Here is a 15,884-nt window from a genome sequence, read left to right as displayed (position 1 = left end):
TTAACTTTTTAAATGTAAATGTGCTAGAAGTCTAACAAACAGAAGAGCGCGCACGGCATGACTGTGAATTTTCGCAAGGTGAACACACCCATGCAGTCAGTGCCCCGGTCAAGAACACTTCATAGTGAATGAATGTCCTCTGAGCCTTTTTCCTCCCCATAACGTCTTGTTTGGCTTTTCTGTAGCCATGATTTTTCTGTAACTATAACTCTGATCCCTGCCTTTTAAATTTAGTATTAATTACAACATAAGCATTTGCCACATTATTACAAATTCCTTGTAAGCCTCGCTTTCTTTAGCTGCAGACTTCTCCATTAGGGACATGTTCCCACGTTCACTGACCCAGCCTCCTGTTGGGCATTTGGGTGGTGGTTCTGCTTTGAGGAAAAGCAGGGTGGAACATCTCTGTGCATAAAGTGTTTTCCATAGCTGGGTTATTTCCTTGGGGCACATTCCCAGGAGTGGAATTCCTGGGCCAGAGCGTCGGAATACTTTGGAATCCGGAGCGTGATTTTGTCCTCCGTCTTCTCAGACAGGCAGAGAGTTCCATCCAGGGGCCCGGCACAGCTCCAGCGAGATCCTGCTGCGCTCCGTCCTGCCTAGTGCCTGCCTGGCAGAGCCCTCTGGAATATTCTATAGCTTGTTTATTCCATTTGGAAAAAAGGCTAAGAGCCGATGCAGATTTGGAGCCAACTATCAATTATTTATCACAACAAGGCCAGGAATAGCCTGTCGATAAAAAGAGAAACCCAAGGAAAATCTCCAAGCCTTGTGTTTTTTTAAAAAAAATAAATATATTTTTATTGATTTCAGAGAGGAAGGGAGATGGAGAGAGAGAAACATCAATGATGAGAGAAAGAATCATTGATTGGCTGCTTCCTGCACGCCCCCTGCTGGGGATCGAGCCCCCAACCCAGGCATGTGCCCTTGGCCGGAATCAAACCTGGGACCCTTCAGTCTGCAGGCGGATGCTCTATCCACTGAGCCAAACCGGCTTAGGGCTCCAAGCCTTGTCTTTGACTATGGTTTCCCCTCCTGCCTCCCAGCCCTTCCTGGGGGAGCTGACATCAGTGGGACTGAGGGAGACCACCTTGCTCCCGTTGTGGGGCAGTAAGTTAGTAAGGGATGACGTGGGCAGCAGGAGGGAGGGGCTGGCTTGCCCTGCAGTCTCACATCACAGGCCCCTTCAGGAAGGAGACCTGGCTGTGCCTTTGAAGATTGCTATCACCACCTCGTCTTTCTTGTCTTTCTTCGGGTTGTCAGGTGACTTTTCTCAGGGACTGAGCCATGGCTTGGGGCCCAGAGCGAGCAGGGTGAACGAAGCTGTGATCAGAGAGATGCCTATCTCCTTCCTGTTTAACATCCACTTTCCTGTCAGATGAGTCACTTGTGCCCGCGTGGTGCCCACGGCCGAGGCTCTGAGAACTCACCAGGGTGGTGGGAGGTATACAGAGACGTGGGGGGGATGGGGATGTGGGCCGCAGGAGGAACAGGAGGGCTGTTCAGGGAGCAGGGTGGCCCTTTTCCTGCTGTTAAATGGCAGCTGCCAATGACCTGCCTCCTGCCCGCCTTCCTTTCACGGAGCGGCCCGTTTTCCTTCCCCACTGGAAGAAGACTGTCTCTTTTAAGTACATGGCTGTGGGGCTGAGGATGTGTACTACGGGCAGCCTCTGGAACAGGACAAATGAGGTTCTCAGGGCTGCAGAGGGACATTCATGGCCACGTGTGCCTCCGTGTCTCCATCTGTCAACGTGTAGACAATACAGGATGTTTTTGAAACCCCCAGCTCCTCAGAGGAGTGTTGTGTAATGCCTGGTCATTAGAACAGGTGGCGGAATAGTTATCCCTCTTCTGAGCTGAAACCGGGGCGGCCAGCTGTCGGTGTTTTTCACTCAGGTGCGTCCCGGGGAACGAAACATCTGTGGTTTGTCTCTGTGTGTCTCTGTGAAGGTTCAGGAAGACGTGGAAGCTGCAGGCCCTGAAAGAAGGCAAGACCAGCATGCGCCCCCCGTACTCTTTGGGACAGCTGGTCCCCGAGAGGCCGAAGCCCACCCCAGTGCTGGTCCCGCTCATCTCCCCGCCGGTGTCCCCCAGCAGCCTGGGGTCGGATAACACCCTGAGGCACAGCCAACCCCGTGCCAGCGGCCCACAGAGCCCTTACGACATCAGCAACAGAGATTACTTCTTCCCCCAGTAGCTGGCTGGCTGGCGCCTGGCGGGCGGGGGTGTCAGACCCGCTGAAACGTGTGGATGACAGAGCACAAGCGGCTTCAGCTCATCTCAGGTGCGTGGGGCCTCTGGCTGCGCTGCCACCGAGGGGCCTCACAGAAGGTCCTACGCTGGGTGAACACAGGTGTGCTGTGCTGGCCTGTTCAGAAGGAAGAGGTGGTTGGGTTTTTGAACCCCTCTTCCCCACAGCCCTGCCTGCAGGGGTGACAGTGAACGTGGGCCCCATGCAGGGAGCGCTGTCGAGTCCACTGGACACCCGGGCGGGCAGAGCCGGGCGTCTGCAGAGGCCTCGGACCCTGGGCTTCGTGTGGACAAGCTGCCGGTCCCCTGCTCACCTGACCTGGCTCCACACGCCACACCCTCAGGAGGTGGGATGGATTTCCAGCCAAAGACACCCCCACCCCGAGTCGCCTATCTCCTGGCCCACTGCACAGTTTCACCTTCTAGCTCACACTCTTGAAGCCCACGTGCCTTTGCAATTCAGTTTTCTAGACCCAAGGCTGGCGTTTCTTCAGTCGCCCAGGCTGGGGGAGCTCTCGACTGTCTTTCCTCTCCTCCCCACGCTGGATGCAGCTGAGGGGGCATGAGTAGCATCTCAGGACCAGGTGGTTTGAAGTGGAATTGCAATAAGCTCCTCATTAGCATGTTGCTCAATGTGAATGTTAACCCTAAGCACCTGCTGAACCCAGAAGCCACTGCACTGACTCAGTTTCCCTCTCTGGATCCCAGGACTTGAGGGGGAGAGAAGCAGAGAGGAAGTAGGGGTGTGGCGACAGGGTCTCCACTCACAGTAACGGTGCTGGGTGAGACGCAGCCTCTGAAAACCACTATTCTCCTTCCTCCGTGCCCCCGCCCCCCGAAAGGAGAACAGCATTGGGGGGAGGGCTCCTGCCATTACGGGGGAGGGGAGACCAAACTGTTGGACTCAAACTCTTTATTTTGTTTTTCACCTGAGCTGAGCCTGAGTACCGAGGAGAGAACGTATTTATGTGAAAAGACAGAAGAACCGGCAAGAATGTATGTAACTTGGTCTTTACAGAAGCGCTGACTGTTTCTCCCCGAGAGCATGGAGGGTCCCGCGCTAGCTGAGGGTCTGTAGGTCACCAACTCCGGGAGAAGCCGTCACTCTGTTAGGCACAAAACTGAGTCAAATGAGAAAGAGGAGAAAAAAGAAAGGATATTCCCCTCTTAGAGAATAGACTCTGGTTTCATTCTAAATTTTGTTTTTTGTCTTAAAAATGAAAGAAATTGCCTGCTGCTTCTCTAATTTAAGGGAAGAGCAGCTGTGACTGCTCCCCTCCCCCGAGGTTGGGAAGGACCTGGTGTCCGGCTTCCGGGCTGGTATTGGGAAGCGGCCTCCCACGCTGCCAAGCAAGGTCAGTTGCAACCCCCCCCCCCCCCCCCCCCCGACAGCCAGGAGCCCTGGTGATCCGGGGGCAGGGGGACTCATTCCCCGCCCCCCCACCCCGTGCCTTCCTCTTCTTTAGTTCCCTGAATTTGATTCATTTCAGCTAAATGTCTAGCCCTGACTCTGAGACTAACCCACTTCAGCTCACTTTTCTTTCCGGCCTTTGAAAATTCAGCGATGAGAGGGGTTCCCCAGACAAGTACCCTCCAGCATCACGGGGTGTCCCAGAACGAGGCTGTGATTGAAATCCGTTGGGTAACCGAGGACCAAAACTTTACCAGACCACAACCTTTTCTAGGAGTCTGCCCTTTGAGAAAAACAACCACCAGCACCGGGCAGGTGGCAAAGGAGGAACGGGACCGCCTTCTATTTGCTGTTTGCTGGGTTCAAACTGTTACTATGTTGGGCAAGTGGTGATTTTCATTGCTGGCTTTGACTCAAGTGTCAGACCCCATTGCTGCCTTAGGCAACTCTTAAGTTTGACGGAAGGCAGGCAGGTGTGTTTTGTGTGTGTGTGTGTGTGTGTGTGTGTGTGTGTGTTTCTATAAAGTTTCTTTGAGAACAGCAAAAATGCTGTTAAAGGGAAATATTTAAAAACAAAAAAAAAACAACAAAAAGGAGACTGCCTGAGAAAGGGTGACGCTGCCCACGGTTCTTTAACGCTTTATAAAGGTTCTAACCGCAAGCTCCATTACCAGAGCCGGGAGGAGACGTGCTAGCGGGAGATGTGAAGTCAGATAGCTCATGATGACAGAGCGAGGCAGCTTTGATCTCCAAATTGTTATTGCTTTCATTATTATTGTAACGGAACTGCTTTTTTTTTTTTTTTTAATTGAAGAGGGTTTTGTTTTTTCCCCCCTTTACATTTGTATAAGCTAGTGTACATGAAGGAAAAGTGTGTGTCTTCTCTGAGCTGTGGGCTTTGCTCAGTGGACACAGGTGTACACCCTACGCTTTCTCTGTCCTCGGATCTGTGGCCCGTGACCCTGTATTTTCAACCCACGGGTCATTCTCACCTGTGTTTCTGCAGCTCACGCGCTGCCTTTTATCCTCAGCAAAGATGCTCCTCACCCAATACCCGCAGCAGTCTGCCACAGCCAGATGTGAAAGGTTGGCATGCTGACAGTGGATGTTAAACATGACAGCTTACCCTTCTGGGCTGGAAAAGTTACAAATATGCTGGTTCCAGGTCTGAACTGAAGTGGTCATTAATTCTTGTAGCATTAAGAAATGGTTCGAATGTCAAGGGGGTGGCATTGGCTGTGCCTCTGAAGCCATTGGTAACTCAGAGAGCTCTTTGCTCGGATGGGGCCCAGGCCCCTCTGGTTTTCTGCCAGGCTCTGGGCTCACTCTGTATTGATTTCCCTGCTCTCCTGGGGAGAGAAAGTGGAGGCAGGAGACACCATCATAAGGTGTGGAATCTGCTGCTGGGACTGGGGCGGGAGTCCACCTGGTGGCGAACAGAGCCCTGTGGAGCAGGTGGGAATGACCATGGGGTGTGGGTCTCCTGCAGAATGTCCAGGAATGTCTTGCCCTGCTGCTTGGTGCTGAGCTGTATTGCCCCCTCTAAGGTTGACTCCGCTGGGGAGGAAGCTGGCATCCAGCTCCAGGTGGAGCTGGTGAGAAATTTACCTTAATTTGGAGAAGCAGGGGCAACTGTTGGTCTTTCGGATCATGAGCATGGAACCCGGTTTTCCCATGTGGGCAGCGGGGCTGTGACTGAAAGGCCTCCTGGCTCCAGTCCTGCACCAGACGCTCCCGAGCGTCCCCTGGAGGTCCTGCCAGCATCATATGCGCTCTGTGGTCTGGTGCTAGCGCAGGTATGTTTCTATGGCAACCTTAATGATTTTTTTTTTTGCTAATTTTTATTTTATTTTTTTTCAATTACGGCTGGCATTCAATGTTATTTTGCAACCTTAATGATTATTAAGGAACATTGCCAGTTGTATGAACATATGCTCGAACCAAGATCTGCTTTAGAAGGAACGGATTGGAACAGCATGTAGCAAGGCTGTTAATTAATAGAGAAACCATTTTTGGATGGCGATCACACAACTGTTAAATACCTCAACTTTTCTTTTGGAGATGAAAATAATAGTTTTAAGTTTTTATTTTTTTACCTAATTACCTAAGAGCAAATACCAAAGGCTGATGTGTGTATATGGGGCAAAGGATCAGTATAATATGTATTTCAATGTTTTTTTGTTTTATCAGCTATTTTGCATTTAAAGTGAAAATTGTGTTTGAAATAAATAATTTCTAAAACTGTGCTTGAGATGTAATTATGCTTTGGGCACCTGGGTCCCAGAAAGGAAAGCTTTGCCTGGTTAATGCAGGGGAAGGAGGAGAAAAGATGGGTTTAAAATGAAAGTGGAACCATTTTTTGGGCGGGCCTCGCCTTAATGCAGGATGAAATTACCTCTGGAAAAAAATCAGATTAGGTTAAAGAAATAAATAGCAGTTTCTCAAAAAACACTAATTAGGAAAGTTTCCCAGAATGAGTCCTGGGGTTTCTGGAAGGGGCGTGGGTCCTTCTGCCATGCTCGCCAGCACTCCCAGCTGCTGCTGGGTGTGCGGAAGGAACTGGGAGGACCGTCCGTTATTCACCAGGAGACTGTTTCCTGGACTGGGGGGTGTCAGCAGCATCCCGAGGCAACGCTGCCTCTGACCCTCAGGTAGCCTGAAGAGTTCCCTGTGGTAGAGGGTCCCAGGTAGGAGCTTCTTGGACCACAGCCATCCTACCTACACCTTCTGGACAGGAGAGCCGTCGTGGGAGCGCGTTGTGGACAAGAGGAGCTGTGTCAACAGCTCAGGGCCCGGGAGGAGCACCCTGAGGGAAGCCTGGAAACTAACTCAGACTGAAAGTTGAAGTGCGGGGCCCCACTGTGCGCCCCCCCAACTCCACCCCGGGGAGAGGAAAGCCCTAGGACTGAGCCTACACACTGTCTCCTTGAGGATCTCTTTTGAGGTTGGTCCCTGTCTTGCAGAAAGGGAACAGGAAGCAGATGTCCCCCGTGGTGGCCAGGCTGTGCGGGCCAGGCAGAGGGGCACAGGAGTGGGCGTAAGGAGCAGGAAGTGGAGGAAGGGGCCCCCCTCTTCTCCACAGCATCGCTGTTAGGACCACATGGTGACAGTGCTGTTTCCAGGGGGATTGGGGAGAGCAGATGGCGATTCTTGCTGAGGGTGGTGAGGAACACTCAGTTTATTGGAACAGGCACGTAGGAAAGCATTTTCCTTATTGGCTGCGGCACAGGAGACCACACCTCTGTCCATGTCCGTGAGGAGGTGACAGGAGGCAGGCACCTGCCGTCCCGCAGCAGCAGAGGTGTGCTGCTTGCCTTAAACTGCTGTGACTGGGGGCAGGATGGAGGCCAGGTGGGCAGGCTGTGTGCCCTGTTGCTTAGAACAGCAGTTGCCAACCGGTGGCTCGTGGACCGGCTGGGACAGTCCTGGGCAATGGCGGTGAGCCCGGCTCCGTCCTTCAAATGCTGACCAACCCCCGGTTTCCTGAGGAACGTTCCCGTCTTCTGCACATGGATGTCGCTTAAAAAAGCAAAGCAAAACGAAGTAACAGCAATGATACCTCAGCCTTGTCCAATTTCATACCAACAGCTGGAGGTGACAGTCCGAAACATGAATGAAATCAAGTTTTTCAGTAAAATCATGAGACATTTAACCAGGGGTGCTTCATGGAAGCCAACAGCGACACCCCTGGCCCCACGGGGTTACCCAGAAACCCACAGAACCCTTTTCGGTCGAGATGTTCCTGGAAAATTAGCTGGAAAGAATGGCTACCATTTGTGGCCCCTCCACCGGGTGCCTTACCACCAGGAGGCCCTTTCTCATCCTAAAGATGCTGCAGGGTGTCTCCCCTGTTAGCTGGTGAGGCCACTGGGGCCCCAGATGCCCCGAAACCTGGGTGTGCCTGGCTCCAAGGCTGGTGCTCTTGGCCCTGCCATGCAGCCCCCCCCCCCCCCCCCTTGGTGACTACCTGGGTGAGTCTCTCTCTCCGACCCCTTTCCCGGGCCAGGTGCCCTCACCCTGCACTGGGTAGGGGCCTGGTCCTTTCCCCCTGGAAGGGAGATGGGCTTGGCTTCCTGTCAGTGTGGGAAGGGGCTGGAGTCTGAGCCCACGCAGGCTTGTCCCAGGGCTTCCGTGGGTGCTGCTCACGAACAGGCAGCCACAAAGAAGATGGGCCGCCCAGGGGGGGATCCAACAAGTTCCTGGTACTCGGTGATCCTAGCTCAGAATCAAACCGCTTCCCCTCCCGCTCCATCGGCCCGCACGAGCTCTGCGTGAATGACTGGGTTTTCTCCCGCTGCTTCCTTCAGCACATTTCCTGGAAACCCTCAAGTTGTGCTTTAGTTATGGTATGAAGACCTCCCTCTGAAGGGATGAGCGGTCACCAGTCGAAGTGCTGTTGCTCCCTGGGTGGTGGGAGTCCTTCAAGGAATGTTGACTGAACCCCGGTGCTCGCTGTGGGGGTACAAGAGGATCCGACCGCTTCCTCAAGATGTTGGCAGGCCGTCCAGCCAGCACAGTTATGAGCAAACGCTGGGAGCAAATGACTAATCTGCTCTAGGGCGTAGGGAAGGAAGGGATAGAAATAGGGAGGGTGAAGATGGGGGAGGAGGGTTCCAGGGGGAGGGTGCTGCACAGGGAGAGGCTGGGAGAGGGCTGCTGGGAGGGGTGGGGACGGGGAGGGAGGCCTGCCTTGGATGTGGACCATTTTGCACAACTTTGCAATATTCTAAGAGCATTAGGAAGTCACTGAAGACCATATTTGCTCCTTTTTTCTTTTACGCCTATTTATATTTTTTTCGTGAGCATGCATGTTTTACAATTACAGAAGGCTTTTTATTAAACAATTATAATCCTATTTTGGAATAGTTCAATCATGTTGTACTGCCTAGAAAGATTGTTTACTAAAAAGTGCAAGCAGTTGGTGGGGATTGTAGATAAGACAAAACTGGCTACGAGGCAGTAATTTTTGAAGCCGGTACAGAGTGATTCATTCTATTAATCTTTAAAAAGCCTTGACATTCTCCAGTTTAAAAAGTGCAAGGATTTTAGGGGAACGTTTCACTTGCACAAGTACCATTTAAAATAATGCAAAATGAATATCAACACCTTTCTCTCCCTCTTTAATTCTGAGACTTTATTTTTTAGTTTATCTTTATTGTTGAAAGTATTACAGACGTTCCCTTTTCTCCCCCATTGACCCCTTCTAGCCTGCGCCGGCTCCCTAAACACACCTGTCTTAACGATCCTATAACGTAAACCACGTCCTCACTGATCAACCACACACTGATACCTTGATGAACGCATTGGCTTTACCTGCACAACAAGTACTAATATCTTCCCCATCAATTAATCCAAACTAGTAATCCTATTTATTTATGCACAGAATCAGAAGGCAATCTGAATCATTAAAAAAAATGTCACGCAGGAAGCATGTTAAGTTTGAATCAAGATGATGCAGTGACTCATCCCGGATGATTCACGAGGTGGGGGCGTAACTCTGGTGCTGGGTAGGCTTTGGAAATGGTCATCTGCACGTCTCAAAGTGCATCTCCTTAACATACAACTTCAGGCTGCCCAGCTCCACGGGGGGCTCCTCTCCCACGCAGGAGAAAGGGTACGGGCCCCCCCATGGCCTGCCAGACCCGGCACCGGGCGCCCTGGCGGTGGCCATGGATCCCTCGACCCCCATTCCTATCTCCTGCCTGGAGTCCACAGGCTCTTCGGAGGGGAGCGTGCACACTGGTGACCCCTGGCGACCTGGGTGTCCGGTCGGCTAGATATATTCTCTCTGGAAGATAATAGGCAGGCATTCTGTTTCGTCTTTTTATTTTTTTTAACTGTGGTAAAAGACACATAAAATTGGCTATCTTAACCATTTCTAAGTATACAGTTCAGTAGTGTCAAGCGTATTCCGTTAGGTATATTCACACTGTTGTGTAAACAACCCTAAGAAACGTTTTCCTCTTGCAAAGCTGAAACGTACTAAACAGCTCCCTCTTTCCCTCCTTCCCGGTGCTGGCAACCACCTTTCTACCTTCTGTCTCGACGAACGGAGGACTCTGGGTCCCGCGTATAAGTGGAATTGTACAGTATTTGTCTTTTTATAACCGGGTTATTTCACGTCGCAAAATATCCTCGGGATTCACACATGTGGCAGCACGTGGCAGAATTTCATTCCTTTTTAAGGCCGAATAACAGCATTCCATCTTATGTACAGGGGTAGGCAAAAGTAGGTTTACAGTGGTTCATTTGGAAAAATAATACAATAATTAATAAATAACAATACAAGAAAAATCTGTGTTTCACGTACTCACAACTGTAAACCTACTTTTGGCCACCCCTGTACAGACCACATTATTCATTCATCCGTCCATGGACATTTGGGTTGCTTGAACTTCTTGGCTATTGTGAATATTTTCTTTTTTTTTAAAAAAAAATATTTTTATTGATTTCAGGGAGAAAGGGAGAGGGAGAGGGAGAGAGAGATACATCAGTGATGAGAGAGAATAATCGATTGGCTGCCTCCTGCACGCCCCCTACTGGGGATGGAGCCCGCAACCCAGGTGTGTGCCCTCAACCGAAATCGAACCTGGGACCCTTCAGTCCACAGGCTGACGCTCTATCCACTGAGCCAAACCAGCTAGGGCAATGTTTTCTTTTTTAAACTTTTTTTTTTTTCCTTTGCTGACTACAACAAAGTGGCTAGTTTATTACTCCTCGCCCAAGTCTGGCCAATTATATTCACATTTGAAAGGAAGAATTCCTCAGGCCAGGCACACTCGCTCAAAGGGCAAGGAGAGGTAGCAATTAAGAGTCACTCTAGAATGAGACAGGCTGCTCTACTTACTGTGTGACTGACCTGGGACAAGTTCTTGGATTGCTCCTGGAACCAGTGTCCTTATCTGAAACCGAGGCTGCTGCCGGGCCCCCTGAGATGTAGAGGATTCAAATAGGATAATGCAGGATGGAAAGCATTTATTTAACAACACACCTGATGTGTAGCAAGAATCTATCCCATTACTTACAGCATGGCTCTCACAAGGTCTGAATCCAACACTGAACACCCCAAACCCTGGCTCTTAACAACATGGGTTCAATCTGAATTCTGCAAACCATTATTCAATGGCTTGTGTGTATGTGTGTGGCGGGGAGGAGTGGGGAGGTGAACATTTCTCAATACAAACCTCCTTTTCTGTTAACACAGATGGGAAAATAACAACAGGCACTTGTACCACCTGGTGGCAATTGATATAAATGTTCAATGGAGATTTAAAATTTGCTACCAGAGCCCTAACCGGTTTGGCTCAGTGGATAGAGCGTCGGCCTGCAGCCTGAAAGGTCCCAGGTTCGGTTCCGGTCAAGGGCAGGTACCTTGGTTGTGGGCACATCCCCAGTAGGAGGTGTGCAGGAGGCAGCTGATCGATGTTTCTCTCCTATCAATGCTTCTGACTCTCTATCCCTCTCCCTTCCTCTCTGTAAAAAAAATCAATAAAATATATTTAAAAAAATTTGCTACCAGAGACTCAACACTATTATAGCCTTCTTCTAGAATCTCAAGTGAATTTATTTGCCAATTTCTAGATAGTAGCTTCCAATGGTGATTTTCAGCCATAACCTATTTTCAACATCATGTAGTGGAAATGGTAATCTGCACACAGCATCACTTAAAAAAACCCAAAGCGAAACAGTTTGGGTGAAGAGTGGTCATGGTTTGTGGGAGTTAAAAAAACAGATATCAACAAAATACACAGATTTCAAGCTTCACCACAGACCACAGCGTCAAATCCCATCTCTATGAATATCAAACAACAATAAAATCAAAGTCACAACTCTGATGCCTCATGGGCTGGTGGCAAAGGCAACAGCTGTCTACTTGGGAAGAAGGTGGCCAGGGAGACAGAGAGCAATGTCACTGTTTCTGTTTTATTGGGTATGAAAATCTGACAGGAGGGCTTCACAAATGAACTGAGAGAAAAATTGAGATCCGGTCTGGTTATGTTCAATCCTGGTTTGTTTACACATTTCATTAACAATGATTACAAATGGAATGTTTGGCCCTCTCTGCTATAGCTGTTCCCATAGGAATTTTTTTTTTAATGAAGGGATGTGACTCTCAAAACTAATTAAATTAAGCAAAACCATGGTTTTCTTGGAATACTGTTTATTTAAAGTTACATTTCATAGTAAACCATCTTCAGGAGGACATGTAGCCTAACAAGTTAAAAAATGTTTCTGCTCTAACCGGTTTGGCTCAGTGGATAGAGCGTCGGCCTGCAGACTCAAGGGTCCGGGTTCTATTCCGGTCAAGGGCATGTACCTTGGTTGCAGGCACATCCCAGTAGGGGGCGTGTAGGAGGCAGCTGATTGATGCTTCTCTCTCATCGATGTTTCTAACTCTCCCTCTCCCTTCCTATCTGTAAAAAATCAATAAAATGTATTTTAAAAAATGTTTCTGATTTAATATACATAACTAAAGTTCTACACATAGGCACCTGTTTTACATGCGATCTTCAAATATTTTTGAAAGTTAAAACTATGTATTAGTTCATATTTAAAATGGTAAAGCCCCTTGACAAATAACTGAATGGGTCAGAACTTGGCAAAATGAGATGGCTGTCTCAATGATCTGTTGCTAGCATATTCGTTAAAATACAATTTAAGATTCTAAACGACATGATCCAGCCACAGTCCAGGGGCCTGGTGATGAGAGTTGCATTAGGCTGTAACCACCCTTTCCACAGGAAAAGACCGGTTTCAAGATGGCAACCGTTGTGTCATCATTTTTCATGCTATGAACTGTATCAGAAATCCTTGAGAAAACACCCTAAACGCGCTGTTTTCCCGCTGCGGTTCGCTCTCTTTCCACTAGATGGCAGTAACACACCATGGCTTGCTTTCTACAGGATCCGAAATTAAGGAGGCTAAGTTAAGGTCCACTGCAGGACGAGTTTCTCTAAATCCAAATTAATGGGGTTGTAAAAATCGGAGAGGAGAAAAAAGAAGAGTGATTCTAAAGAGATCATGAGGCCAAAACAGGGCTGCTTATGGAAAATAAGAGAGACAATGGGTGAGTGAAAGACACCTATGAGAAAGGAATCACGTAAATTCTGCTACATATTAAAAGGATGTGGAGAAGGGAAATGAAATCTAGACATCTCAGTCCCCTCTCCAGGCAGAGGAGAAGCGAGGCATTAACCTGTGACTGGACAAAGGGCATTTTAATAGAATCGAAAGGCTACCCTCATTTAAAAGGCAACGGGTTAGGATTCTTTCGCCACCCGTGCCAAAAACTTCTGGCTGTCTCGAGACCATCTGCCCACCTCCCATTCTGTGGCAGAGGCCAATAAATGAATAACAACTCAGCAAAGTATGGAGACTTTAAACAGCAAAAAAAAAAAAATAAAGACTCTTGATTTTTAAAATATAAATGCTTCTTAAGAAAGCACTTTGGATAACTTCAAAGGACGTATCTGTCTCCAGTAGAGAGTAGGATGTCAACATGCACCATTTTGTACACGTGCTGACTTTCCTCTATTGTTTTATTCCTTCTCATTGGAATACACACAACTCCCAAGGTTGAAATCCAACCTGATGGAACTGGTAGCAACATAAAAGGAAAAGTCCTCTTACCCTCTGATCTCCTTAGGCCTGAAACAAACTGATTAAATAAACTCTATGAACCTGGAGCAGAGACGTTTTCTAAAAGGAGGTGTGATAGAGGAGAAAGGACACAGATGCAGGAAGCTTTACGGATGCAAAATTCAAGCCAAGTGAGCACAAACTTGTTTGAAGACATGATTCTCTCCAGAAAACAACAGCAACACACCAAGCCATTATACCCTCCAGAAAGAATCTGTCTGGGGGACAGAATTAACTCAAAAGAATGAAGACTACAGGAAAACACCTGTATCAAGAGCACAGGACACAGCCCAGGCATGCAGAGCTCAGAGAGGAAGTGTGGCAGAGCGCTTGGGATCCGCTGGTCCCGGAGGCTTAGCGAGGAAGCCATTAGGGACACCCCGCTGGGCCTAATTGTTTTTAGAACGAATGGTACTTCGTGCCACTGCTCAGCTGTGAATTCCCTGGCTTGGTCAACTTGTGTCACAACCTGAAGAAAACAGTAGCTTCACCCACTCCCCTGCTACTAATTTACTATATTTCTTCTTCTTATAACCTCCTGTACACCTGTGAAGGAACTGGTCTATAAATAAACTCCACATCTCCACTTTTAATTATATAAAGAAAACTAGAGGCCTGGTGCATGAAATTCGTGCACTGGGTGGGTGTCCCTCAGCCCAGCCTGCCCCCTCTCACAATCTGGGAGCCCTCAGGGGATGTCCTACTGAGGGCATGTGGAGAGTGGGCCTAAGCCACAGTTTGGCCCCCGCAGTTCGGAGCACGCCCCTCTTGGCACGTCCCTGGGTCCGTTGGGGCCTTGCTCCCAGGGCAGGCTGCGTAGTGTGCCTGCCCTCGAACCCCTGGCGGGAGTGGCCTCGGAGATGGGTGGCATCAGGGCTGGGGGGGGAGGCTCTGAGCCATGCCCCCAGCCCTGGTGTGTGTCCGCTGGGGCTGGGGGCTTGCTCTGAGCTGGTCATGATGTCCCGGCCTAATTTGCGTATCTCTCTTATTATATAGGATAGTATGACTGTCACAGAAAACGAGTATAGAAAAAGCCACAATACTGAGCATTTGCTAGAAGCTCAAGCAATACTTAATGTATCAGGCCTGCTTTCAAAATGTTATTTCATTATACTACATTCACCACAGTTGCTGGGTATGGGCCAAAAATCATTTAGGACACCAAGAAAATTTTGCCAAGGTTTTAGTATTTATTAAAATTAGGATAACTGCTGTATTTGCTTTGTAGAATAAGTTTGAGTAAAAAATAAGCTTTCATTTCCAGAATATTGAACTAAAAATAAGTTTAACATAATGAATTATTTATATATGCAAGACAATAAATATTTGCTGAATGGAATTGGAACTATGGATGCTAAAAATGGAAATAAAACCACCACTTTTACTAAAGACAGAGTACATGAACCAATACACATTTAAAAAATTCTATCGGTACTTAAAAAACAGAACACTCTTTATTCATAAAATCATTGGGATCCAGCAAGAAAAATTTCCTCTCAGATTTTTAAAAATCAAAGATCACACAATCCTTGGGCTACAATCTTAACTGAATAAGGAAACAAGTGTTTACTAACCTCTAAATCATCATTGTAAAATGATGACTAATAACTAGGAAGGTAGGCTTTCCCAAAAATTAATGAAATCAATATTTGTTTTTATATTTCAAAGAAACGACCTAAGTTAACTTTTCATTAGTAGACAGTCAACTGGACCAGTTTTGAGAACCCAATTATAAACCCCAGAACACAAAAACAGCTGCTCAGTTGTAATTACAATCACTGTAGTCACCTTCCCATAGTTATGTTATGCCATTGCCACGTTTTGTTTTCACAGTAAGTAAATTGGTGATAAAAGTTCACAATAAATCATAAAGATAACAATACTATGAGTGTTCATTTAAACAGTCCAGAGAAAATCCCAGGCTTTTAAAATATTTTTATACAGTGTGAACTGGTCTGTTGTGTACAGCATGAGACTTTGCAGGCTTCGGAGACCCAGTTCATACAATCAGGTCTAGAGTTATACATATTTTTAAAATTTACTCTACAAATACAAAGCAAATCTAATTTTAGGGACAAAAATGAATAGTTTCATAACAACTATAATGCATAAAGATGAAACCAAAGGTACCAGAAGTTCTGTATAATTATCCAATAAGAAAACAGTTGTTGAGCCTTGTAACTTCTCAGGTTTTTTAAAAATCAGAAATTAAACCTTTGTTGTATATTTCGTTCTAAAGTTCAGAATAATAATGCCAATCCTTAATTATATTGGTGATTCTTTTTAAATTTTTTATTTTTAAGTCATTTAAAATTTCTCAATTATTGTTGACATACAATATTATATTAGTTTCAGGTGTACACCCCAGTGATTAGACATTACATAATTTCCCAATAAATCTCGTACCCATCTGACATCATACATAGTTATTAGAATATTATTGATTATATTCCCTCTGCTGTACTTTACATCCCTATGATCATTATGTAACTGCCAATTTGTATTTCTCAAACCTTTCACTTTTTCACCCATTCTCCTCAAACCCCTCCCATTAGGCAACCATCAAAATGTTCTCTTTCTCTAT

The 15,884-nt window shown here is 47.4% G+C and overlaps 1 protein-coding gene across 3 annotated transcripts in view; it reads left to right on the top strand.

Annotated features, from left to right (window-relative positions):
* IL6R (interleukin 6 receptor) overlaps nucleotides 1–15,884 on the top strand; it is a 101,499-nt gene that overhangs the window by 35,987 nt on the left and 49,628 nt on the right. The window contains exon 10 of one of the 3 annotated variants that reach the window (XM_080649014.1): nucleotides 1,951–5,907. The exons of 1 other annotated variant lie outside the window; for it this stretch is intronic. In XM_080649014.1, the coding sequence (XP_080505140.1) occupies nucleotides 1,951–2,197 (247 nt within the window). In that variant the 3' untranslated portion in view covers nucleotides 2,198–5,907. Of the gene's footprint in view, nucleotides 1–1,950; nucleotides 5,908–15,884 lie in introns of those variants that run through there. One more of the 3 variants, XM_080649015.1, reaches the window with a different exon arrangement.

Source organism: Plecotus auritus (assembly GCF_963455305.1).
Source record: "Plecotus auritus genome assembly, chromosome: 12".
Classification (NCBI taxonomy): domain Eukaryota; kingdom Metazoa; phylum Chordata; class Mammalia; order Chiroptera; family Vespertilionidae; genus Plecotus; species Plecotus auritus.
Note: the sequence above shows the minus strand (reverse complement) of the source record. Positions and strands in the feature narration are given on the sequence as shown.